This window comes from Haemaphysalis longicornis, unplaced genomic scaffold (genome assembly GCF_048455015.1).
Source record: "Haemaphysalis longicornis isolate Haplotype H1 unplaced genomic scaffold, Haemaphysalis longicornis Haplotype H1 scaffold_5, whole genome shotgun sequence".
In the NCBI taxonomy this organism is placed as follows: Eukaryota; Metazoa; Arthropoda; class Arachnida; order Ixodida; family Ixodidae; genus Haemaphysalis; species Haemaphysalis longicornis.
Window position 1 is genome coordinate 101,621,110 of NW_027526385.1, and position 25,761 is coordinate 101,646,870.

At 51.1% G+C, this 25,761-nt stretch overlaps 2 protein-coding genes across 2 annotated transcripts; both read left to right on the top strand.

The window, feature by feature from the left end:
• The first annotated feature begins 15,704 nt into the window (after positions 1-15,704).
• LOC144139346 (uncharacterized) lies at positions 15,705-16,516 on the top strand. Its single transcript, XM_077671721.1, has 4 exons — positions 15,705-15,843; positions 15,918-16,070; positions 16,160-16,276; positions 16,414-16,516. Exons 1-4 carry the CDS (start codon positions 15,809-15,811, stop codon positions 16,514-16,516), a joined length of 408 nt encoding a protein of 135 aa, XP_077527847.1. The 5' UTR covers positions 15,705-15,808.
• A 3,746-nt stretch (positions 16,517-20,262) lies between these two features.
• LOC144139842 (ras GTPase-activating-like protein IQGAP2) lies at positions 20,263-20,729 on the top strand. Its single transcript, XM_077672089.1, has 2 exons — positions 20,263-20,628; positions 20,700-20,729. Exons 1-2 carry the CDS (start codon positions 20,263-20,265, stop codon positions 20,727-20,729), a joined length of 396 nt encoding a protein of 131 aa, XP_077528215.1.
• Positions 20,730-25,761: the final 5,032 nt, after the last annotated feature.

Sequence of the window (25,761 nt, forward strand, 5' to 3'; positions counted from 1 at the left end):
CTCATTAACTCACCTAGAGTGGAATCTGGCGCTAGCGTCAACGTGATTCGGCGGAGGCGCTCTACGCCTCCATGAGTGCCGCCATAGTGTGTAGTTCGGCCGGAAGTTCGGCGTGGCTTGGCCGGCAACGACTTTGTGGCTACGCAAATTGAGTTTTTGTTTAAAAAATTGCTGCCAAAAGTGCCGCTGTTAACAAATTTTATTTTGTATAAGACACCGTGTTAGAGGGCTTATGTTTCCAAACAAATTTGGGTGTTACAAAGAAAAAAAAAGCAGAAGTGCTGCCTTTGTCTCACGCCACCAGATACAGCGGGCCGTCCCGGATTTATTTTTAAATTATTACATACTCCAAACTGGGTGAGCTTTTCTTTGATTTTTTTCTAATATTTTGCTGAAAAAAATGTTTAGATTGTCTGAAACTGTGCTCTTGCTTCCTCTCAATACAGTATTATTATCGTATGCTACGTGTTTCAGCAGGCGGTCGTGGGCAGAACAGATGCAACGTAGAGATACAGGAATGATGGAATCGCGTCGTATTTATTTGCTTTGTCCAAGCAGATTTAAATAAACTTAGAGGCGATGCCTATTACCGCAAGTAAGTCTTCAAGCACGCACGATGAAATTGCATGAATGCGTTAAATGGCAAATAAATCCTGGCTTGTCGAGTAGCTATGTGTTGTCTCATTGCGCTTGGCCAAGGCAGTGAATGCTTCAAGGGGTAAGTAAACGCAGCGGCGGCGACGAGCGATGCGAAAATCGTAACTGAATGTGTGCAGAAAACGGATAGTGTGGGCTAACATAGCTTATTTAGTGGCTGTAGTGTGCGCGGCGGCGGCAAGCGGTATGAACAGGCCGCTGGGACGTTCGCTCGCTTTTTGCTGGCCAGAAGCAGCCCACAAGCGAGCGGCAGCGGCGATACAGTGAACTGTGGCGACGAGCGACGACGACAGAGGACATTGGCGGCAGTGTATTAATTTTTTTTTGCTTGTCGCTGTCACCCAGTACTCTCTGCTGTTGTACCTTTTGAGTTACGTTTTCGGCGTCGCTTGTCGCCGTCACTGCATGTGGTCACCCCTTCATCTTAAGAAACTCGCCGCTAACGCGAGCACATGCGTTAAGTGCTAATCACGCTGTTATATAGTCATATCTGTGATAGCCATTGAATGCCCGAAATTGGCATCCCGGAAACGGAAACGCACACCGAAAACAGAACTAACAAGCACTTCAGAGCCGAGAAGCCTAATCCATAGTCCTTTGTACTAGCCACTGGCTGCCAATCCGATTCGCACACTACCCACAATTCCCATGTCGGCGTGCGATCGCAGCGACACTTTCCGCTCTAGGTAATATTGAGAAACTCTATGGCTGTTATGACTCACTGGCGCCATGTTTGCGTGGGTCAGTCGCCCGCCGGTCGACCACTCCACCGCTTGTCGACGGAAACGAAAGGAGGCCGACACGACGCGGCCGCGGCCACTGATTGACAGCGGCTTTTGAGCGGTGTTGAGTGTTGTTGCCCCAAAGGGATTAAGGAGCCGCCGTTCTTCCCCCTGTCTATGCAACGGAACGCGTGTGCGCGTGAAAGCCCCAACGGCGACGACCGGACAATGGGACCCCAGTGGCGGCAGGAGCACACCGAAAAGGCAGTGGCAATGGTCAACCCATTGACTCTTCCCGGAGTGATTCCACGAACCTTGATAATCTGTGCTGTTAGGCTCTCTGGAAAATATGTGCGAGGAGAACCCCACCGTGGGAACGCAGCGCGCGGCAGACACCAAAAGGATACGCGGCGCCCGCGCGTCTTCCGTTCTTCCCCTCTACTACAGGCTCCTGACGAGTGGCAAGGGTGTGTGTGCTTTGCATCTGCCGACATACCTGAAAGGCGTGTTCCTACCCGAGGGCGGTGCTTCACAGCGAGGAACTTACACATCACCATTGGTCCGCATTGTTTTGTATGGGGATCCCTAACCTAGGGAACTAGGGATCGGGGGTCAACAAAAAGGGCGTGCTGCGGCTCGCCGGAGATCTGTCATCTGTCTTCATCTCGACAACTCGCGGTAAAAATGTAAATAAACCGGTTGAGTTTGCTCTAAGCTCTCCCCTAGTCCTGGCTCGACGGAGTGACGGCGACCGGCCCCGCTACCAGCAGACTGCGGTCGCTACAACTCGCAACAACTGGATGGCAAGTGGTTGGATCTGAGCCTGGAGGACGGAGAATGAACAACACGCCGAGATCACGGAGACTGACAGCTGTGAACTGGTGAGTGCTGGCTTCGGTTTTTTGGTTGCCAGGCTGATAAGATAGAAGTGCAATCTTTTCGCTGGTAGAGGCTACCACAGAAGCAGTTGTTTCCGGAACTTCTGGGTAGAGAGTGAGCCACACCACACTAGTTCTCTGTCATGGATTGGAAGTGTTTGTTGAAGAATCAGCTGCTGATTCTGGGGGAGGAGCTGGGAGCGGAAGTAGATTCGGGGATGAAGAAGGACGAAATTGTTCGCGCTATCGAGGGCTTGAATCTCACCAGTGAAGATATTACAGAAACGTGGAATGAGATTCAAAAGCAACAGGAACAGGAGCGCGAGCAAAAGCGGGAGCAACAGGAGTGCCAGCTAAAGCAACAGAAGTGCCAGCTAAAGCAAAAAGAACTGGAAGTAGAACAGCTGCGCCTGGAAGTGGAAGTGAGGAAGATGGCTGAGGTTCAAGGAGTAGAGGTAGCAGGAAGACAAAATCTTTGTGATTTATCTAAGCTAATGCAACCCTTCAAAGTAGGGCAAGATGTGGGCCTCTTTCTTGTGAACTTCGAGAGAACCTGTGAAAAAGTGAAGCTTGGCCGTAGCACATGGGCTCGAAACTTGTTAAGTTTGCTGCCATGTGAAGCAGCGGATGTGATCGCGCGGCTTCCGGTGGAGGATGCGGACAATTATGACAAAGTGAAGGATAGCCTTCTAAAGAGGTTCCGACTTTCGTCAGATGCGTTCCGGCAGCGGTTTCGCAATCTGACAAAGAAGCAGGGCAGCACGTATTCAGAGTTTGCCTACGATTGAAGGTCAACTTGGTAGAATGGATGAAGGGAGCCAGCGCTTTTGGCAACTTCGAAAAGGCTCTTGAAGTAGTGGCTCTCGAACAGTTTTTTTCTAAGCTTTCCGAGCCAATGAAGCTCTGGATCCAAGATAGGGCCGGAGTAGTAACAGTGCAGGCAGCTGCCGACTTGGCTGATGAGTACGCGTCACGCCGGGGAGAAAGGGACGACGTTCCTCCCGCAAAAGCGGGAGATAAAGGAAAACCTTGGACGGCGAAGCAGGGGGCTGGCGCAGGTATAACGGCACAGAAAAAGGCGGACTTCGCTGAAAGTAGTCAAGGATCACAAAACAAACAGAAGGGAAAGGCTTTGGAGACTTCTTCCAAAAAGAGTCCTTTTGACGCGCGGCAACCACCTATCTGCTACAAATGCAAGGAGGTCGGTCACATTGCCATAGGCTGTCGTAGGCGCAGGCCAGCCTTTTCCTATACTTGTGACTCTGCTACTAGCGAGGAGCTACTTAGTCTGTACCTTTTTAACCTAACAGTGAACGGAAAGCCATGCCGCGTCTTACGAGACAGTGGGGCAACCATTGATCTGGTGCACCCTGACTATGTGGCACAAGCAGACTACAACGGCAAGTCTGCATGGATTAAACCTTTTTTGGAAGATGGGAGCATTTGTCTCCCGGTAGCTCGAGTAGTCATCACTGGGCCGTTCGGAGAAGTAGAGACGGAAGCGGCGGTGTCAGAGAAGCTTCCCTCGCAGTACCCCGATTTGTTCTCGAATCGGACCGACCGTCTGCTTAGAGAACAAAGGAAACTTTGTCACGAGGGAACCGTCCAACCCTTGACTAGAGCTAAAGCACGCGTGTTAGCTGCCGAACTAGGGCGGAAAGAACCGAGTTTCACCGAACGTACAGCAACAACAGCTGGAGTCAGCACAGCGGAGTCTACTATCCCGTCACCTACTGAAAAAAAGAGAGAGGGGACAGTAGAGGAGACTAGCGCTGATATAGCTGAAGGGGAATCGGAAGAGGGGCTGCTCGTGTTGCCTGTATCAAAATCACTAGGCAATGTACTGGGGAAATTGACAAGAGACGAGCTCATGGAGCAGCAGAAAAGCGATCCCAGCCTTAAGGAGATTTGGAACACCGGCAAGGAAGGGGTGGCGAGGAAGAATGTTAGTTTTCCCGTCAAAAATGGCATCTTGTATCGCCACTACCGGAATGCAAAAGGTCGCACGTTTGACCAGATTGTAGTTCCGGCTAAGTATCGGCATGACATTGTTGATCTCTGTCACGGAGTTGGTTGGTCGGGGCATTTAGGAGCTCGGAAGACCAAAGATAGGCTCCTAACGGAGTTTTATTGGCCAGGATGCTTCAAAGAAGTTGACACCCACGTAAGAGCGTGTGGCACCTGCCAGAGAGTGGGAAAACCGCACGAGAAGGGAAAGGCACCATTTAAGCTTGTTCAGCTCATTTCGGAGCCTTTTCGCCGGCTGGTAATAGACGTTGTGGGACCACTCCCAGCGACAAAATCAGGCTACCGGTATTTGCTTACCGCTGTTTGTCCACCAGCGAAATTTCCAGAGGCGATCCCAATGAAGGAGCAGAGCTCGGTAGAAGTAGTCCACGCACTACTGTCTATTTTTTCTAGAGTGGCCTTACCTAAGGAGATACAGTGCTACCAGGGTTCAGTGTTCAGCAGCGTTCTGACTGCGGGCTTCCCGGAGAAGTGCGGGATAAGGCTGATGAACCGAGTTCTGCTGGGGGCTGAAGAATACGCTGTTCCCTACTTAGTCGACCTTGCTATGTACTACAATACATGGGAAGACCACCTGTACCATCTTAGCGATGTCCTTAGACGTTTGACACACGCTGGACTGACAGCGAAGCCGGCTAACTGCCAGCTAGCTCGCGACGAAGTACGGTACCTAGGGCACGTGGTAGGGCAGGGCAAGAGGCGACCTGACGAGTTGAAAGTAGAGGCGGTTAGCGAATTTCCGCAACCAGAAATGGAGGGGGCTTTCCAAGGCCTCAAAACGGCTCTTGTTAGCTCGCCCGTACGGCATGCACCGAACTATGATCGTCCCTTTACTGTGCAATGCGATGCCCGCAACAGAGGCTTAGGAGTAGTACTCTGCCAGGAGGATGAGAACGGGAACGAGAACCCTGTGCTGTACGCCAGCAGGAAACTCTCGGTTCGCGAGGAGGCCTACAGTGCGTCAGAAAAAGAACGTACCTGCATTGTGTGGGCCACCCAAAAATTGGCCTGCTACCTTTACGGAACTTCTTTTGCCTTCGTCACTGACCACTGCCCACTGACGTGGCTATCGCAAATGTCGGGAAAGAATCCGCGACTACTACGCTGGAGCCTTGCGCTTCAGGAGCTTAACTTCACTGTGAAGTATAAGAAGGGTTCAGCCAACGCCAATGTTGACACATTAAGCGGAGCCTTCTAGCTTTTCTTTCGCTTTCTTTTGTTTTCAGTTGAGGAACGTTTTCAGTAATGGTTTTGAGTAGTGTTTTGAGTAACTCAGTCTAAGCTTTTAGCTGTGAGCAAGAGTATTACAGTGAAACCTCGATATATCGAACAGCGTGGTGCCCGCGAAATAGTTCGATATAACCAGAATTCGATATATATAATCACGAAGAAAACGCGCCATAAACTGGTACAAATCAATAAATGAACGAATTGTGCAGTAAATACTACCTTGGTGCTTCAAAGTATTTATTCTTTTGGCTTAAAGTACCGCAGCAGGGTAGCTGGCGTGTTATACACGACTTCCTCAACGTAGTCCAAACGTTCCACAAGCGACATGCCGGTGCCTTTTATAGCGCTGCAGTAGCGGTGCGGTAGGGCCACAACCGCTGAAGCCTCGGTCGAAGTCGGGAGCGGTGCACTATCAGCGCTTGCGGGTACAACCTCGGCAGCGCCTTCGTTTGTGCGCTCAGTAGTAACCTCTGCTAGGATCTCCACACCCGTCAACTCTGCCGTCGTACCGGTGCTGTCGTCACCGCCAACTAAGTCATCAATGCACATGCTTCGTGGCTCAGCCCCAACAAAGCGCTCCAGCTGGTCCAGGTTTCTTCAAGTTCGCATTCTTCTTTTGCACCGTCTAATTCAGCTTCGGTGCAACCGATGCGAAGCAGTCGGGAATGCCCATCACGCCACCGCTATCCTCGAGGGTACTGCGGGATAGCCCGCCGCTTGTCAACAGAGCGCGAGCAGCCTGGCAGTCTGGGGTGGCGGAGTTCGATATACCCATTTCATGTCCGTCCCAGTTCGAAATAAAAAATTAAAAATGCATGTGATTTCCCGCGGGATATAGAAAGTGTTCGATATAGGCAATAATTCGATATACCCGTGTTCGATATATCGAGGTTTGACTGTAGTGTGGTTGCCATATGAAAAAATTGAAAAGCGTAGGTGCATTGTAGCACCTTTGAAAGAGCAGCCTGGTTGCCGAAAATTCATTGCCGGCGCTTGCTGGTTCGGGGAGGTTGGTCTTTGTGGTTTCAATGGTGCTGGAAGAATGCTGCTACAGTGATCTCTCCCGTCGAGCAGCTGATACTACACGACGTCCGAGATCTTCCCGTCGGCGGAGGAGCTGTTATGACTCACTGGCGCCATGTTTGCGTGGGTCAGTCGCCCGCCGGTCGACCACCCCACCGCTTGTCGACGGAAACGAAAGGAGGCCGACACGTCGCGGCCGCGGCCACTGATTGACAGCGGCTTTTGAGCGGTGTTGAGTGTTGTTGCCCCAAAGGGATTAAGGAGCCGCCGTTTTTCCCCCTGTCTAAGCAACGGAACGCGTGTGCGCGTGAAAGCCCCAACGGCGACGACCGGACAATGGGACCCCAGTGGCGGCAGGAGCACACCGAAAAGGCAGTGGCAATGGTCAACCCATTGACTCTTCCCGGAGTGATTCCACGAACCTTGATAATCTGTGCTGTTAGGCTCTCTGGAAAATACGTGCGAGGAGAACCCCACCGTGGGAACGCAGCGCGCGGCAGACACCAAAAGGATACGCGGCGCCCGCGCGTCTTCCGTTCTTCCCCTCTACTACAGGCTCCTAACGAGTGGCAAGGGTGTGTGTGTGTGTGTGTGTGTGCTTTGCATCTGCCGACATACCTGAAAGGTGTGTTCCTACCCGAGGGCGGTGCTTCACAGCGAGGAACTTACACATCACCATTGGTCCGCATTGTTTTGTATGGGGATCCCTAACCTAGGTAACTAGGGATCGGGGGTCAACAAAAAGGGCGTGCTGCGGCTCGCCGGAGATCTGTCATCTGTCTTCATCTCGACAACTCGCGGTAAAAATGTAAATAAACCTGTTGAGTTTGCTCTAAGCTCTCCCCTAGTCCTGGCTCGACGGAGCGACGGCGACCGGCCCCGCTACCAGCAGACTGCGGTCGTTACAACTCGCAACAGTGTCGACTTCCCTTCGCGCAGTAATATTATAGCGAGATCGCATGCATAGTCACGAAACGAATAATATCTGCAGGACTAAAAAGCTCCCAAAGTGAGCTATTTGCTAGCCCTGTATTTGACACCGAGCACTCCTGCCTGCTGGCGCACTGCATCGGTCAGCTCGTACTTTATCGTGTGGGATGAGTTTTGAGTCTGCCGTTCGTGCTTTGAGCGCCCGTGTTTTCTTTTTATTCTGGACGTTCGGTGGGCTTTTATGGAAGTACTACGCATTCTTTGGTTTGCCAAACGTTACAGGAAATAAGGGATCCGCAAGAGTTCAACCTTCACGTAGCGGCATGAAGAGCGCAAGTAACGTACGTAGTAACCCGTGTATCGGTCATTTACCACTCGTCACCTGCTGTTCGACCGTAGCCTATTTTCCCAAGAGCAAAAATTTCGAGCGGAATTTTGTAAGCGGTAGTGTGCACCAAGTTTTGTCGTCCAGGGCGCGAGCAGGGGACGCGCAGCGGCCGCCGCGAGGCACGCGCTCACGAGCGCGTAATAAATTTTCTCGCTCTTTTCTCGCTCTTTAAGGTTTTCGCAGTTTTTTTTTTTGCTAAAGCCTTTGCGTGTGCCGGGGACACTCGGCGGTCGCCGCGAGGCACGCGCTCACCAGCGCTCGGCAATTTATTGGTAATTTAAGTATTCATTTGCAATTTATTGGTAATATATTGACAATGTTTAACGCGTTACACGCCACACATTACGACCAGCTACAACAGCTCCGCTGTTAAAAAAACTTATTTTATTACGGGTTTTTTTTTTAATTTTTTGCAGGTTTCTCGGCGTCCCAGAGGATCCTTAGCGTATCGCGGAGTTCCCCCCCTCCCTCCCCCATTTGGCAGCCCGCATCGGCTCGAATCGTTTCAAAAATGACCTCCTGAGAAACCCGCAGGATGCGAACCAACACGGATGTAGTTTCAATGTTTGCGTTCTCGAAGTCAAAAAAAATAAAAAAGAGTAGAAACGCAACAGCCTCCAAAAGCGTGTCTGCCGGTGCCTCCCTGACTGCTTTTTCGATGCAGAATGCGTATTTACGAAGCCGCTCGCAAATGTGGGCAACAGAGAAAGGTCCACAGATCACTCGTCGCTCATTTTTCTGCCCTTCAATTTGAATATAAAAGGACCGCCAAGCCCATAAGGCCCCTCACACGCTCCGTGCCAAGCAATCCCGCGACCGCCATCCCCCAACATGGCGTCGCGTGCTCGTTTCGTTTTTCTTCCGGTAGATGGCGGCACTTTTGCATAAGGTCTATTTTGTGGTAATTAGGTGCTGTTACATTTTATGCTGTTTTCTTATTCTTCCATTGTTTTGTTTGTTAATTAGGTTATGGTTTGTGCGTTTTGTGTTCTGCATTTTACTAAGTTTACGTTCTTATATTCTCAGTGTTGACGATGACTCTGTTACCTATTTTTGTTAGCATTATGTCTGCCCATTGTACTAGCGTAGTCCACTGTGATACTTTTTGAATTAATATTGTTTATCATTGTTTATGTAATGCCCCTCCTGCCAGGGCCAAGGAATTGGCCTGCAGTATTCCTAAATAAATAAATGAGTAAATAAATAAATAAATAGCGCCATCCCCAGCACTTACCTACGCCTGGCCTGCTCGTTATCACGCGCCGTTTGTGAACACTTGCCCCTTCTGTGTGCTTCCCGCATGAGAAGCTGACGTTGAACACCTGCTGTGGACTTTCCCTGGTCTTAGAGACGCCCGAACGCAACACCTTGTGGGAATTACGGAGGTCCGCCATCTTCCCTATCTCTCTCTCGGCTCGCCGCGGAGGCGAGAGGGGGAGGTCCCTCTCCCCCCGCGGCCCGCGCGTCCCCCCGCCGCGAGAGGATGACGGCGGGGGAGCGGCCGACCCCCTCACGTGACCGGTTTCTCCGGAGGTTCCGGCGGCCTGGTCCAGGGCGGCCGAAGGAGAGCGAGCCTCTTTGGATACCTGCCATCATCGGGAGCGGACGTAAGTACGACTTGCTCCTTTTTGGCCCCTTTGTCCGCCCTCGCGCCTGTTTCTCCCGTCCTGGCTAAGGTGGTCTTCGCGGTGGAGAGTGACGCACCCGACATCCTTTATTGCAGTGCAATAAACGTCGGAGTGGGCGAATTCTGTGTCCTGTGTTCCTTGCTGTTCGCTGCCGCTACGCCAAGTTGGCGATCCGTGACGGTGTTCAGCGGAGCGAGCCTTGCGGCCGAATCTCGAGAATCGAGCTAGGCCGCCGTAAGAACCTGGTCCCCACAACCTCCGAGGCACAGTGCTCCATTCTGGGAGACCCCCATATCTCAAGCGCGGGATATGGGGGCCCCAGCATCGCTCTCTTCTTGATTTTTGCACATTCCGGGTGTAGTGCTGTACACAAGACTTTTCCTTATGCCGTAGGGCAATCTCTCGCAAAAAAAGCCTGTTAAGATACAAAATACACGGCCCTGCGTGTCCAGGAGGCATATTCGGATGAAAGGCCTCAACATTGTCGTGAGTGCACGTTTCTTTTTCCCTCGCGTATGTAGCCTTGAGCTAACTCTGGCTCAGCTAAGTCCACAGCTCAAACCCGAAAAAAAAAGATCACGCACCCCGACGACGATAGTTCAACGCAAAGCTTTTTTGTGATAACTTCTTTGTTGCAGTCCGGATGACCAGTTTCGGTTGTTTGAAAGGGCCGTCGCAGCTGGCACAATGGACTCCTGAAATGAGGACACCACTGCACATTTTTTTTGCTAATAACGTTTATTCTCTCTCTCTCTCTGTGTCGTGTATTAGATGATGACGACGAAGGAGGGAGCTCATCACGTGGCCCAAGTCTGCACGAGGCCGGGCGCTCCTCACAGGAGGACGCTTTCATGCTGTCGGTGTTGTTTTGGTAAAGTCACTACGCGAAAATTCTGGCAGGCGCCTCGGTGCAGGGGAGGCTTTATTTCTTTTAGATGCGAAGCATCTCATGCTCGGGGCTGTGTCCCTCCCTCCCTTGTCGTTGTTGTCCGCCGTCCGCATCCCCACCGCGCATGCCTGGCCAGGCACCGCTGATGATGATTGTAGCAGGATGCCCCTAGGAATTGGCCAACCAAAGAATCCATCACGAGGTACCTTCGCGTTCAACCACCGTCGTCATCTTCCCGTAGGGGAATATAGTATGCGAGGCATTCCTCTTCTCTCCGACACTCCTCTCCTCTCCGGCATTCCTCCTCTCCTCTCCAATGCACCGCGCCTCTCCGGAATTGCGCAACGAATGGCAACACCTGCGGCTCCGCGCGCGATAATGCCATGTATTCTACTTCACTCTAATAATGCGAAGCAGCTTAGGGGTAGAGACGCGACGGTAGCCGCTGCATACTCCGCTGGGGGCGCCACTGTAGTAGCCCCGCGGTATAAATGACGCGCGCGCGCTCCGCTCCCCTCATTCTCCTTCCGCAAGCCCGCAATCGAACTGAGAACTAACGGGAACTTGAGTCGACCCCATGGCTGCTTCGCATACTACTCTGGGTTCCCCTACCGGAAGATGGTGAAATTTTTATATTTTTCCAACGCCCTCGAACCACGATCAAGCTTAAACAGCTCTGCCTCAAAACATTGAAACAGGAATGGCATGCGCGAAATCCGCCGACTGCTTAATGAACACGGTGGAGCGTCGCAGGAAGTCGTCCTGACTATGGCCAGGGTCGTCACAGTGAGCACCCTCCCGTGGGCACCCCCTCCCTCCGAGGACTCGTAACTCCGCGGCTGGGACTTGAGCTGCAGAATAAAGTTTCATCTCTCTCTCTCTCTCTCTCTCTCTCTCTCTCTCCCGTACGGTTCACTGGCTTACCACCTCAACAGAGTCATACAAGAACCACTTAGGTGGTAGAACGCGCGACTTCCCGCAGAGTCAGCGGCTTACCAAAGCACGCACTGTCACATGGAATGTCTCGAGCGGTCCAGAGAGATCCACCAGAGGGCGTGTTTAATAAAACACATTTAATTACACGAAGAAAATCCCTAAGCACACCAACAGTGAAGTGACACAATTCCACACAGTGGAGTGAAGTGGATAAACTTTATGTAGACAAGCTTCAGGCGCTGATGGTTGGACGCCTGCCCTCCTGCCCAACGACGCCTAAACAAAGCAAACAGTACACAGCTCAAACTGCTACCATTTCTATCAAGTCGTACATAGGGTACCTTTAAGGTTAGTGCCCTGCGCGTCCCTACTGGACTAGCCGTAGAGTTAATGACTGGCCTATGCCGGCCGCCAGCGCTGACATGGCGAGGACGTTGCGTGGCCGCCATGCGGTGGTAGCCGTAATCGTCCGCTGTCGTGGTGCCGGCGTCGCTGCGCATGTTGGTTGAGGACAACGCATGAAAGAATAGAAAATCGCATGAAGGAATAGGGAAGATTGCTGTTTTAGGCGGGGAGGAGGATGAGGCAAAACGTTTATTGAAAAAAAAAAAAAAAAAACGGTGGGTGGCGTCCTCAGTTCTGGAGGCCGCCGCTGCTCGCGTGGCCCGCTGGATCAGGCTGAGCTGCTCCTGCAGGTCCGAGCTGGTCAACGCGCATTCCCGCTGCTCGGGGGTAGGGGAAGGGAGAGGAACAGGGTGTTGAGGGCACAGGAAGACGAGGTGGGCAGTGGTGGCTGGAACTTGACAGTCCGGGCAGTTGTACTCGAAGCGTGAGGGGGAGATGTGGGAGAGGATGGTGGAGTTACAGTATGTGCCAGTTTGTAGTCTGCGCCAGATTCGTGATTCTTCGACGGACAGGGTAGGGTGGGGCGGAGGATATTTTCGGCGAGCGTGGCAGTAGTGGGATAAGATGTCGGTGAAGCAGGGTGGAAGAGGATGGATACTGGCCGTCGTAGAGTCCGAGCCGCCTGGCCCTGTAGGGAAAAGTTTTTAAAATACCTCTTTTAATCTCACGTGGAGGCAAAAGTGCGTTGCCGCACGGTTCGTGAACTGTCATTGTTGTCAGCATTCCTTTTGACGCGACACCGTACGGCTGGTAGACCTGAAAATCGAGATTCGGAAAGTTTTACGGCTCTATCAGCAAGAGCATTTCGGATGAACGTGTTTTAAGTGATGCCCTTTCGTTTGGGATAAGAATATATCGTTGACGCAAATCGGCTGTCTGTCCCTTTACGTTCTTTCTCCCGGCCGTCGCGGCAGTCTGTGCTGTTTCAGCTTCACGGGTAGTTGCCCCATTCGCCGCTGCATGGCGCGTTTCCGTCGCGTCGTTCTGCGAATGGTCAATTTCTTGGCGGTAACTTCAACGTTCTTGTTGCTGTTGTAGTTTCGTCCTCTTCTTCTTCGTCTTCTATTCTTTCTCAATGCCTCGTCATCCCAATACTCTTGGGGGACTGTCCACTGAATCCTGACAGAGACCAACTGGTACCCTGGAGCAAGCTGTGCCTCTTCCTCCACCATCATTCAGGAAACGGAAGCCCAAGCGGACATCAAGAGAGTCGTCAGGCACCATGGGACACGCCTTAGCCGCGTGGGTCGCGGGAACCCAAGCTGCACTTCCAGAAGGGCAGCACTTGACACTTCTATGCACAGCAGCACTACACACCATTACGGCAGCAGCGAATGTGGCGCATCGAAAGAGACCGACGCAGCGCCTAAAAGAGCAAACTCCTGCTGGCTACCTCAGTGGCCTGCCTATTACTACCCCGCTCAAGGGAAATCTTCATTACCTAATCTCTCGCAATTATGCCGCCCACAATACCGAAAAACATCTCAAATGGAACAACCCTGGTCACGCCTTCCCCCAATGCCCTTACTCCCATACCACTACTGCATCGGGCCTTGCACGCCTTGTTTGGTGGTGCCCATCCTTTGCCGACCCCGTACATTTAAATCACCCCAACCACACCCGTATCTGCATTAAGTTGATGCAACAACTGTTATCTGAAATTGCAGTTCACTCAATTAAAAGCGATGTAGCACCGGTTCTTTGAGTTCTTGAAAATTTTTGTAGTGTGAACGTTTTTACCACACTCACGGCGATGGAGAATTCCGGAGGACAATTCCGACACTTCGTCTTTATATGTACATACACATCAGCCCCAGCCTATGCGGCAGTGTTTCTAAATCCTCTATGTACGTGATCATCATCATCGTGTGCTGGGCGTTCTCTCGCCTAGAACGTTTCACAATAAACGCCGTTCCTGGGCCTCGGCTCTCAAAAGTTTTATTCTCATCCCCTTTCGTGTCGTTCCGATCACATGGACAAGAAATCAGCCCGCCAACATTAACTGACCGGGTACAGTACTCGCCTCTGGCTTGCGTGGAGCCGCTCGGTTCGGACCTACCCGAGCCCCAGTCAGCGAGCAAGCGTAATACGTGGTTTATTACACGAAAGGGACTACACGTCCAGAGCACATGGAACTGCACTTTACTGGCAAACCTTGGAAACACATTTCCGAATGTGCTGCACTGTCAGCTGACCGAAACCAAGTTCAAGCGACAAAGCTCCGCGTTATGACGCCACCAACCGGAAGGCGTATATGCGTTTCTTGGTCAGTACAGCCAGCCGTCACATGAGCTTCCTTAAGTGGGTTATATCACAGCGTAAACGTACCTAAAGCATACAAGACCACCTGAAGTGAAATAAATAATAGCCAAAACGGGCCTGAACGGTTGAAAACCACGGTGTAGAAAAATATTCAACAGAAATAGCCTAAACCGACCTAAAAGGCGAAATCCCGCAAAAACGTACAAGAAGCAGTAGCTGAAACTGACCAAAAGGCAAATAAAATACCCGAAATCCCATTTATAATGCATAAAGATGTCATAAATAGATTATATGCGTGATAACAAATGTTAATATTCAGATATGACAAACCCTTGAAAATGAAAAAAAAAAAAGTAGCGGTAAAGGGATTTGAATCCGGGGGAGGATGTTTGCTTCGCAGGAGCGGAACTACTACACTACGAGACGAAACGGCACGTGGACATAGCTTCAAAGATTCCCCTAGGTGGCGCCATGCGTCGCTTGGCTGTGCTGACTAGGAAACGCCTATACGCAAACGGGAGCGCCGTGAACAGCGTCGAACACCGAAGTGTCGAACACCGAAATATCTCAGGGAGAAATATGTTGGAAGTTCCGCTGAGGACCAGGCCTAGTCGAGGCGCGCACGCATCTCATTTTCAAGTGCCCCCGAGCTCGCGCGTACCACGTATCCGATTCCTATAACGACGGCAGGGGATTAGCCGCGCAAAGTGCGTACTTCTTTCTCAATGACGGCAGTACGGCATCGGCAGAAAATGAAGAGTGGTTCATAGCACATAGTCCCTTAATATTTAATATTAATTGGCCCTGCATGCATTAAACAGAGGTCAAACGTGGAGCCAACAGTTTAGGGGCGCTGCTAACGTTACTCCTCGATTGGCGTGGCGGAGGGATACAGTGTTCCCCGAACCATATCCTAGAACAGTGTAGTAGAGTGAACTGGAATCGCTAGAATCAGGGAAGTCTCCCGAGCGGCGGCGTCGACACCGCCAGGTGGCGCTACCGCAGCGTTTCCTGGCTGTCCTGGCGCAGCGAAACTACGTACGCGTCTGGCCCAGCATTGTGATCTTGTCGCATTTTCTCTGTTTCCAGAAGCATTCAGAAGCTAGGAAAGATTGTGAGCGGCTGAATGCGATCTCTGTTTTCCGCACTGCGGCTCCAATGTCGAGCGCGAGAATTGCGGGCCTGGATGTGATGAGACGTGGTCGTTGCAGGCACCTCAGTTATGCTACCCGCGGTACACCTTCAGCTTTATATCGTGCGCGGATGCTTCTGAATCTCAATGGACTGTTACTTATGGACTGTTACTTTAGTAAAAGTTCAAACCGCCTCAGAAAGAACAACGCCTAAGAAAGAAGCCTGCGCACCGTCGCCCCTGGCGGCGGCGGTCGATGCACGCTTCGTGCCGAAAACGATGTAGTCCCCGCACGCTGGAGACTGTTCCTATTATAGTTTTATTAGTGCAGTCCAATAGACGCCTGGCACGCGAAAGTTGCGGGTTCGATTCTCGGTTCGGGATACAAGCGGACGCTCTTTTCATGCCCCAACTACTTTTAGAGCACAATAAATCATCGGGGTGCGTAAACTGCGTCTTGTCTCCCGTCTCTGAATGCTTTGGGTTTTTAAAGAAACCCGGGTCCAATTACCGCACTACTTGCTGCCGAACTTTTTGAAGCGCGGAGGAATGGTGGTGACAGAGGATATATATTGCCGGTCGCCCCTATTGCCGCCATCATAGCGTCGGCCCAGGCGGAGCAGGCGAGTCTTAGCAGTCGGGCAAGGAGCCCGAGGCGTGGAGCGCGGCTCAACGGTCAGCCGCACTAAAAAAATCAGCTATGGGCGAAAGCAGCCGTACGACGAAAGAAATTAGGTGAGCGAAGTCCCCGGGATGCGGGGCGTTATTTAATTGCGTTTGTAATTCACTTTCCTGTGGTGTTGTTTCAGGTTGTCGTGTGCCAGGTGCCACAAGCCCTCGCTCAACGCTGTCATCTGTAGCCGCCAGCACCTCACCTGCGTGTCATGCACGTACCATGAGGATGGGACCCTCCGGGGAAAAGGCTGCGGCTACTGCAGAAAGGGCTCCGTCCCAAGTCACCGGTAGTTTTTTGCTCGTCTCACCGTGTCTCGTGATATGATTGTGATTTCTGGGGGGCTGATCTCTATCGGCCCTGTTTTTCTTCGCGCAGGCCTGATGAGGCACACAACCTTATCACGCATCTCCTCATCATGGGGGGCGTTCGGGCATGCCCGTTTCCAAGCTGCCGGACGGTGTTCTACCGCTGGACGGCGCAGCGCCATTACCGGTTAGTGTCCGAAATCCTTCTCTTGCTACCTTGCTACGAGCTGCGATTGGCGCCTTTCTCGTGGCCGACGTCGCGCCAACTGCCTTTGTGAATACTGCCTTAATGAGGTATTGGTATTGCTGGTATTGCTTTCCCAGCGAAGAGCACGGCGGTAATGAGGCGCCCGAAAGCAGCGATGAATCCGAGCCTAAAGAGCAGCGGCGCCCCCCGCGGCGCAGGAAGTGCTGTCGGAGACGGTAGCACCTGGTAGCACCCTTCCAGGCGTCCAGGTAGGCACGATCTCGGGCTAGCGATTAATTCGCACTTCGCTAAGGGCGGCGGGGTCTACCAACGGAGGCATTTGTTGCCGACGCGGCAATGTATACTGCGCAACGATTGAGGGCGAGCGGAGAGAGCAGCATTATTCCGAATCCACCTCGTCACACGGGCACTTTTTGATATCCGGATTGAGGCGAAGCGCGATTGACTTTTCGAGCGCGCTCGACGCATTGTCGCTGCTACAGGGCACGTTTCAATCCCGAGTGGAAAGTTAGTTAGTCCGTGGCCCTGATCCCTTTCGACTCGGGGCAGGCCGATCCGGTTGCGGCAGAAAGTGAGGCTGCCAACGGGCCCGGCGGGCTGTCCACTTATCTCCCCAGCTGCTGATCATGCATGATGTGCTCCGGGTGGAGACGTTTTTGAAATTTTGGCAGTGTCGCTCCCGACGACGCAGTCATCTTATGGTGTGCGAGGCTTGCTGATCTTTCGTTTCTGTGGTGTCCGTGAATGCCAGGCTGTCGGCTAACGTCGTCGCGTGATGTTCGGTCGTTCGGCTTTGGTAATTCGCGGAGCACATGCTCTATCGTCTAATTCTGGGCTCCACACTGCCGACACGGCGCATTCTCGCCCAATAGCTGCTGTCGCCTTGGCTGTGCGAGCAGGAATCCCGTGCGTGCCTGGAGCAGCGCGGCGCTCTTTCCGTCGCCACGCTGGGTCTTGATTATGTTTGTAGTACTCGGCGAGGTTAATTGACGTAGTAATGGGAGGTTGTGCCCATTACTACACCAGGGTGGCTAATCCTGCTCTGGTGAGGGAGTGCGTTAACGGCAATGGTCACCGGGATCAGGTCGTAGCCCAAACCTCATTCTGCAATTCCATCAACACGCGGATGTTTTTAATCCGGTGGGAATTGTGCGGCACCGGGACCACGGTACTTCTGCAAGCGAGGCGGATGCTCTACCTCTACGTCACCGCTGCACCGCCGCGGTGCAGGTAATAAATGTCAGTCTACCATTGTCCCTGAAGAAGAAAGTGTATGACAGCTGCATCTTACCGGTACTCACCTACGGTGCAGAAAGAAACTTGGGGGCTCACTAAGAGGGTTCAACTTAAATTGAGGGCGACTCAGCGAGAAAGAAAACAGAAGATGATAGGTGTAACATGAAGGAACAAGAAGAGAGCAGAGTGGGTCAGGGAACAAACGCGTGTTAGACATATTAGTAGAAATTAATGAGACATGGACGTGGGCAGGGCATGTAATGCGAAGGAAAGATAACCGCTGGTCATTAAGGGTAACAGAGTGGATCCCTGAGAAGGCAAGCGTGGTTAGATGGGCAGATGAGTTGAAGAAGTTTGCGGGGATAAATTGGTCACTATTGGCACAGGACCGGGATAATTGGACATTAATGGGAGAGGCAGTGGGCGTAGATAGGCTGGTGATGATGATGATGACTGGGTGAAGCTTAGCTCTTTAGGACCACTATTCGCCAATGTCGGGCAGATTTGGGGAAAACCTTGCAAGTAGTCTTGCTAGCTTTCGTTTGCCGGACTTTGCGTAAGAGAAACGCGCAACGTTCACTAATAAATTGCTATTTCTTCACAGGTCGGCCTGCTTCACCCGACGCAGCCCAACGCCGCCTGTGCCCGCCTGTCTCAGGCCAAAAATTGTAAATAAAAGGGACCGACGCCATTTTTGAGGTTGTTACACTACCCCTTTCCGGTGGCTCAGAGGCATTGCGCTTTGAGCCCCGGTGGAAGTGGATTTGTACTCGCATTTCACTTTTACTTTTACATGTAGTTTTTATGAAACTATTAAAAGCGCCGGGGGACTGTACAGACATGCATTTGGTGCCTCGCTCAGCTCCGATTACAGCCTACAAAGCATTGTATTAACTCAGGGAAATAAACGGCACGTTAGCATTCAAACGACGCAATAAAACTATGGGCCCCCGTTACAATCGCCGTGTCGTGTATCTCGGCATTGTGCTGTTATGCAGGCGTCAAACAAGATTCTGTAATGTCGTCGAGCAGTACGCAGAGAGTAGGTCGGGTTCCCATTGCTTCATCTCAAATATGTCTGAAGGTTGCGACAACATTGACATCGTGCTTACGCAGTGTGTCTGTCGTGCCTCCCGACGGCACTTCAGCCCAGCGCTGGAACCGCGGCTAAAGCGCCGTCCGCCGACACTCGAGTCCGGCTCCTAGCGTACTTTTCATTACATCTTTAGCTATTTTCTCAGGTATGTCTAAAGTTTTAAGTGTTTGCAATAAGTTTTTTCTCTTCGATAGGTAATTTTAGTTTTCTTCGTTTAGTTATATATAAATGGAGGGCGAAGTAGTGCCACACACGGCATTTTTTTCACAGAAAGGTTGGTGGACGTCGCTTTAGTGGGATGCTTATAGTACCGTCTGAAGGCGCTTTAGACACAGCCTTGTTCTTATTGGGACAAGGTGTTCTTCTTAATGAACGTAGCGGTGTAGTGGAGGTGATGGCAGAAAAGTGGCTCGTTACTAACTCGGGGGGTTGGCCAGTGAGGGGCTGCCCATTATAACTTTTTCTCTCTTTTGACTAAATAACCATTGTCAAGCCCTGGACAGTGCTGCTTTTAAGTGCAATGCACTTAAGCGACCCTGAACCTGCGTCCACCGGCGATGTCCGCGCACGTGGAGATGGGCGCGCGCAGCCTGGCCGCTGACATGGCACATACCCACGTGGGGGATTGGCCAAGAATCGAGCGTGAGAAGGGCTAATGCACCCGCTTAAAGGAGTACTGACACGAAATTTCAAAGCTGAGATCCGCTCTAGCAATAAATTGGCGATTTCCGCATAGCATACCCACGTGGGGGATTGGCCAGGAATCTCCTCGTCTTCCTTGGCAACGGGGGGAGATGGGCGCGCGCTGCCTGGCCGCTGACATGGCACATACCCACGTGGGGGATTGGCCAGGAATCGGGCGTGAGAAGGGCTAATGCACCCGCTTAAAGGAGTACTGACACAAAATTTCAAAGCTGAGATCCGCTCTAGCAATCAAGTACAACGACAACACAAATAGGTGTCTGTGAATAAATGCATCTTTCTTTCTTTGTAGTTGTGTGTGTGTGCGTGTGATCTCTCTTTCGCGAACATTACCGAACCGCGCAAATTCAACTCGTGCATTCGCACTTTCACATTCTTCCCCTCGGGGAAATGCGCGGAATTTTTTTGGCAAAAACCACTACATTAGACTGGTACTTCTAGCCACAACCAAAATCATGTTTATTTCTTAACGTTCACCTGTCTATGTTACACCAGTTGGTAGGCTCTCAAATCGTCGCCATCGCCTTCACCACAATTTTATCACTTCGAAGTTCACCTTTATTTTTTCGCTTCTTCAAAAATGAGACCACAATTTGACCTGGCCAATCCCCCAGATTGGGCACGCGTTGTGGTTGATCTTGCTCCAACCAACCAAAAATCAACATCATTCAAGAAGCGGGGGCGGAAGAGAGCTGAATGAAGCAGCCCAGTCTAAGGCCTGACTCATCGCGTTGGTGCGGCCGACCCTGTCATCGAATACGAGATTGCAAGGTGTCCTCCATTCGTCAATTGCGGCCGCTCTCGGCGTCAGAGATTTCTTAGTCACCTTTCAGGTGTGCTTCGCAAGGGCCCGACGCCCTGCTTCTCAGTTGACCGCTCGGTGCCCTCAGCAATTTCACCGCCGCAACCACAGAGCGCACATCCTGGAAACATGTCGTCGGCGGGGCCGGACGTGTACGACGAGCTCCGGCCGTCGTCGGACGAAATGGACCAGAGGCGGCAGTTGCGGATGTACCACCTGTACCTGTGCCACCTGGAGGGGACCCGGCTGTGGCTCTCGTCGTTCATCGAGGAAGAGCTGCCGTCGGCGACGCGGCTCGGGGAGTCGCTGCGCAATGGCGTCTACGTGGCGCGGCTGTCGCACGTCTTCGCGCCGGCCGAGATTCCCCTGCGCAAGATCTACGACGCCGACAAGAGCGTGCTCCGGGAGCAGGGCCGATGCTTCCGACACACGTACATCAACCGCTGGCTGAAGGCGATGCGCTCCATCGACTTTCCCGAGTATCTTCCCGGAACCGTTCGACCTATACGAAAAGAAAAGCCTATCGAATGTCATTTACGGCCTCCATGGTCCTCTAACTCTTCAAGCTGGGCAAGGTGGCCAAGATGAAGGAGTAGCTCACATGCGAGCTCCACTTTTCCGACGACGAGGTCGGGCAGGTTTGTGGCCCCACACCCAATTTTTCACGTTTGCACTTGGTCCGTGGCGACCTGAAGGTTGACATCACAGGATATATTCAGGGCCGTATTTTGAGTCCCTCCTATACTCCATTCGCTCCCTCCACTCGGCTGAGGGGAGGATTCCGTATTGCTCATGCATGGGGAAATCAATTTCAAGGGTCTCCTCCACTGGAAGCTTGAGTAGAGGTAGGATTCAGAATACCAGGGTTAGTTTGAAAACAGCCGCATATGTCTTAGAACGGGAGATTGCCAGCGCTGGATCAGTGCCACAGTGTAAGAAATAGTTTGTCAGTGCTCGGTCGGAGTATGGTGGATGTAAAACGGGTTCTCAAAAAGTCGGCGCAAGATTGCGTATAGGAAACGATTGGGAGAGAGTACCCCGACGCCTTCCAATGTGCCATTTCTTGGTAGCCATATTAGTACGACCGCTGCCAAAACCCGATGTCAGCGGAGTCTTCTCGCAAACTAACCGGTAGCAGGACTGCGACGGTCGGTGCTTTTCTATTCACGTTCGTTTTCTTTTTCGCGCTGTTTCACGCGGCCGATATGTTTTGCTTGTGTTCCCCCCATGGGCGCTCCCGGACATGCGTGTAGTGTTCAGGCCCTATTCTCATTTTCATAAATGCCCCGTGAATTTGCCGAGTTTTTTGCGCAAGGAAAACGTAAGCAATCAGTGAAGCGACGCACGTAAAGCTATGATGACATGCACTGTAATTTGACGCTTAGATTTTAAAGCTCACAACCAAGCTATCAAATATTGCGCATAAAGGATGTAAAAACACTTGGCATAGATATAGGACGGCGGTTGAGGCCGGCAAAAGAAACACAGTTGTTCAGGTTTAAATTGGCCTCAGCACCACAAGGCGATCAATTAACGTTGATCTAAAAGCGAAGGAAAGGCGGGCCTTGAGCTAAGGAATATCACAATATTTTTTGCTATTTATTTATCCGAATCTCATTTAGTAGCATAGTTGAGCTCTCTGCTGGAATGCAATCTTTGCTCCGTTATCAGCCACCTTCCCGGCCGTCACCACCACCGTGATATTGTCGGCTTCTATGTTACAAGTTCATGGCGTGATCACAACGAAAATGCGGCCTGGGCCATCGGTTGTATGACGTGTAATGCTATGTTTAGACTATACCGACGTAACAGCCATATCGTGCGCTATGGACGTAACAAAAAGGCGTTTCATGCAGGTCGGTTGGCTGAGACGTGAAAGGACTTCATTCTGTAAAGCTATTACGACAGTTGCGACAACAGTCTGAACCCAGCCTAGGGACCGCGAATCGCGACGCCTGATAACGGCGTGGTACCGATGCCACCGATTTACTCATTCGTCATACTCGACCTCAATAAGCGCTGTAATGAATAAAACAGTACGTTTTCTTATTTTTTCGTTAATTCAGTCACGTGACCCACCAGTTTACTAGGTGAACTGTGGAGAAATTTCAAGCTTTTGGTTCTTTGTGACCGAAAAGCTTGTACTTCCCTCTTAGGTTACTGTTACGCCAAAGAACTGATTGGTATTGTATTGCCAAAGATATAACGAAATACGGAACGTTATAGTTATGCTCCGTTTTCCTTGACAGAGAAACAGTCAAATATATTATCTCTTTTGATAGAAAACAGTTTTGTTACGTAAGATTTTGTATCCATATCAGGGAAACTTCGGCTGTGCTTTGGATCCACACCCCCTAACAGAGCAGTGCCGAAAACTCGGCGATAGTTGCCGCATGCGCCATAAGCATTTGCTGCGGCGGCCGTCGTCTGCTGGGGTTTCCCAAGAGAAAAACGGTGCACCCGATTTTTAAGTGCGAATGCACTTTATAAGCGACCTCAAACCATCCACCGCCGGCGGCGTCGGCGTCCGCAGTGCTCCTCTATATTTAAAAAAGAAACGGCATCCGGCGCCAGGTGTCGATCCGAGGACTTTGCGGCCGCAGCGGGACGCTCTACCGACCAAGCCACGGACACTTTTTTTTTATTGCAATATTTCAGCACAAAACAAGCACCATCAAACAAAAAACTGCAACGATAAAACTGCTAGTCATCACCTTGCCAGCAGAAAAACGATTAAAATTGTTTGAGGTTGGTCAGTGTTTCCATCACAGGCAACCACTCTGGAGGCTCAGGCTGAGCCCTCCACACTTCAATAATCATGCGCATTGAATCAACGAAATATTCCCTTGACCATTTAGCGTCAACGTCCCTATGGCGTATGGCCATGCGGGATTTCCAAATTGCATGTAGGGCCAGGACCATCACGAGGTCGTAAGGTACTTCGTCACTCTCAATCGGTAAAAACCTAATGCCGTGAGCGTCCAGAGGGAAATCTTTTTTGAGGGTCCGCTGAAGCACGTCCCAAAAGAAGACCCCGTCCCAGCAGTCCAAAAACACGTGTTCTACAGTCTCGGGTTTTCTGCACGGGTAGCAGTCCACCCCACCCGGCAAAAATATTCCCTTTTCCTTCTGCCACGTTTTCACATCAAGGACGCCCGAGTGAAGTTTAAAGAAAAAAGTCTTAACCCATGGGCCAATCGCCATACGTTTCACACGCTTAAGCACATCCTGTCCTGGCCCTACACGGTAGAGCGATCTATACAATGGAACGGGAAGTACGGAATCAACGAGGTCATTATACAATCTTTTACGCGTCACACTAGATAAGTACTCTAGCGTGAAGCGTGCACGCAAAAACATGGTGGCTTGTACCACCTCACGGAAGTAGCCTTTCGTTGCGCCAAACGAAAAAGAAACTGACGTTACAACAAAATCAGGAAGCGCTCTGGCCAACTTCACCTGACACACAGTGCGCAAAAAGGGGTCCTTCACATCCCGAAGAAACAAAAAACGATTTACCACTTGACGCAAAAACAGATGCGATAATGACAGGCCACCAAGACGCACGCGCCGAAACAGGTTCGTACGGCTGGTTCTCTCCCATGACGACTCCCAAATCAACACAGCAAAAACTCGGTGCAAGGCCTGTACATGTGCCCGCGAACAATGCAACACCTGTAGAACGTACCACAGTTTGCTAATTAAAAACACATTACACACTGAGGCCCTCGCAAATATTGAAAGTCCGCTACCCTTCCATTTCTCGGCCTTTTCACGCAATTCGACTGTTTGACTGCGCCAATAAGGGTCGCTGTCTACATAGTTCTCGAGGGGCACTCCCAAGTACTTCACCGGCGTCGTCTGCCAGCTGATACACTCGAAAACACTAGGCGTACTGTCCCACTGGCCATGCCAGAAGCCTAGACATTTCTGCCAATTAACACCACTGGCACTGTACTTACAAAACATTTTCAAGGTGTTTACAGCAATACTTATGCTTCTCCTATCAACAAAAAAGAGAGCAATGTCGTCAGCGTAAGCTAACACCCGCACTTCACACGACTGAAGTTTAAAACCTTTGACGTCTTCGCTCCTGATTACACTTAAACAAAAGGCTTCAATGTACAAACAAAAAAGCAACGGAGACAATGGGCAACCCTGACGAACGGCACGTTGAACAGGAACGGGTGTGCCGATCGTTTAGTTAATAACAAGCCTCGTAGAAAACCCAGTGTACGCCATGCGCACACCATTAAGAATAACAGAACCAACATTCACGTGTTCCAACATATTTAACAAAAGTTCGTGAGACACCTGATCGAAGGCTTTAGCCATGTCTACCTGGAGCATTGCCAAAGTCCCTTGCATGGCGTCACAACACTCGAGAACACTTCGGGCAGTATGAATATTTGTAACTATCGACCGCCCTTTGATCCCGCACGTTTGATGCGGTCCTACCACGTCCTTTATGACAGTCTGTAAGCGGCTAGCCAATATTTTGATTAAAACCTTATAGTCGACATTTGTCAGACTAATAGGACGAAAGCCAGGGATCTGTCTGAGTTTCGCAACCTCCTCCGATTTCGGTATAAACACAGTGTGAGACACAAGAAAAGAAGGTGGCAGCACACCTTTGTGGTACGCCTCAGAGTAAACTTTACATAAAACCGGGCTGATGTCACCCTTAAACGCCTTGTAGAAAGCGGCGCTCAGGCCATCAGGGCCCGGCGTCTTCCCTGGGCTCAACTCGTCGATAGCGCCGCGTATCTCTTCTACTGTAATATCTCTTTCGAGATGCGCCTTAACTTCCTCGTCTAAGCACGGTAACAAAGACGTAAACTCTTCTCTAAACTTGACGGCATTGACAGGATGACAAGAAAACAAATTTTTATAAAAGTCACAAAAACAACGCTCTATATTAGCCTGGTCACTATAAACCACACCTTCGGCTTCAATTTCCAATATCGCATTTCTGCGAGCATACTTTTTTTCCGCGCTGAACGCTCTTTTAGTCGGCGCTTCCCCGTGCAAAAATCGTTCAGCTCTTGCGCGCACAAGCGCACCCTCATACTTCTCTTTATCTATTACTTCGAGCTGCGCTTTTAGTCCTCTAATGTCATCCTTCAACGCCCCAGGCGATTCACACTCTTCCTTAACGTAAACGTCCAGGGTACTTCGTAACCAGACTTCTCTTTGCTTCTCGTCGTATTTGATTGCGGATGATCTTTCAATGGCCTTTAACTTAACTTCTTGTTTGAAGAGCTCCCAATTGAGCGTAAAGTTAAGGTTCTCTTCACCACAGAAAAACGTCCGTGCGCATGCGTTAACGGCCTCAGTGAAAAGTTCATCCTGCAGCAGCTTGTTATTAAGCTTCCAAAGCCCCCAACAGAACGCGTTGCCTGGTTTTGCAATTCTACCAACGATTACGGTCACAAGGCAGTGATCGCTGAAGGAAACAGGGGAGACTCGGTAGCTATCACACTCCGGCAGAATCTCTGACGAAACATACACTCTGTCGAGACGCGCATGACTGCTGCCCTGGAAGTGTGTATAGCGAACGGAACCGCTACTGCCAAGGCTATCACCCACATCTTCCAGCGCAAAGTCAGCGACGATATCAGTTAAAAC

Coding starts and splice junctions, on each gene's coding strand:
- LOC144139346 (XM_077671721.1), top strand. CDS start 15,809: ATGGGCGAAAGCAGCCGTACGACGAAAGAAATTAG. Junction 16,071..16,159: donor GGCTCCGTCCCAAGTCACCG/GTAGTTTTTTGC, acceptor TTCTTCGCGCAG/GCCTGATGAGGCACACAACC. Junction 16,277..16,413: donor ACGGCGCAGCGCCATTACCG/GTTAGTGTCCGA, acceptor TTGCTTTCCCAG/CGAAGAGCACGGCGGTAATG.
- LOC144139842 (XM_077672089.1), top strand. CDS start 20,263: ATGTCGTCGGCGGGGCCGGACGTGTACGACGAGCTCCGGCCGTCGTCG. Junction 20,629..20,699: donor CCGAGTATCTTCCCGGAACC/GTTCGACCTATA, acceptor TAACTCTTCAAG/CTGGGCAAGGTGGCCAAGAT.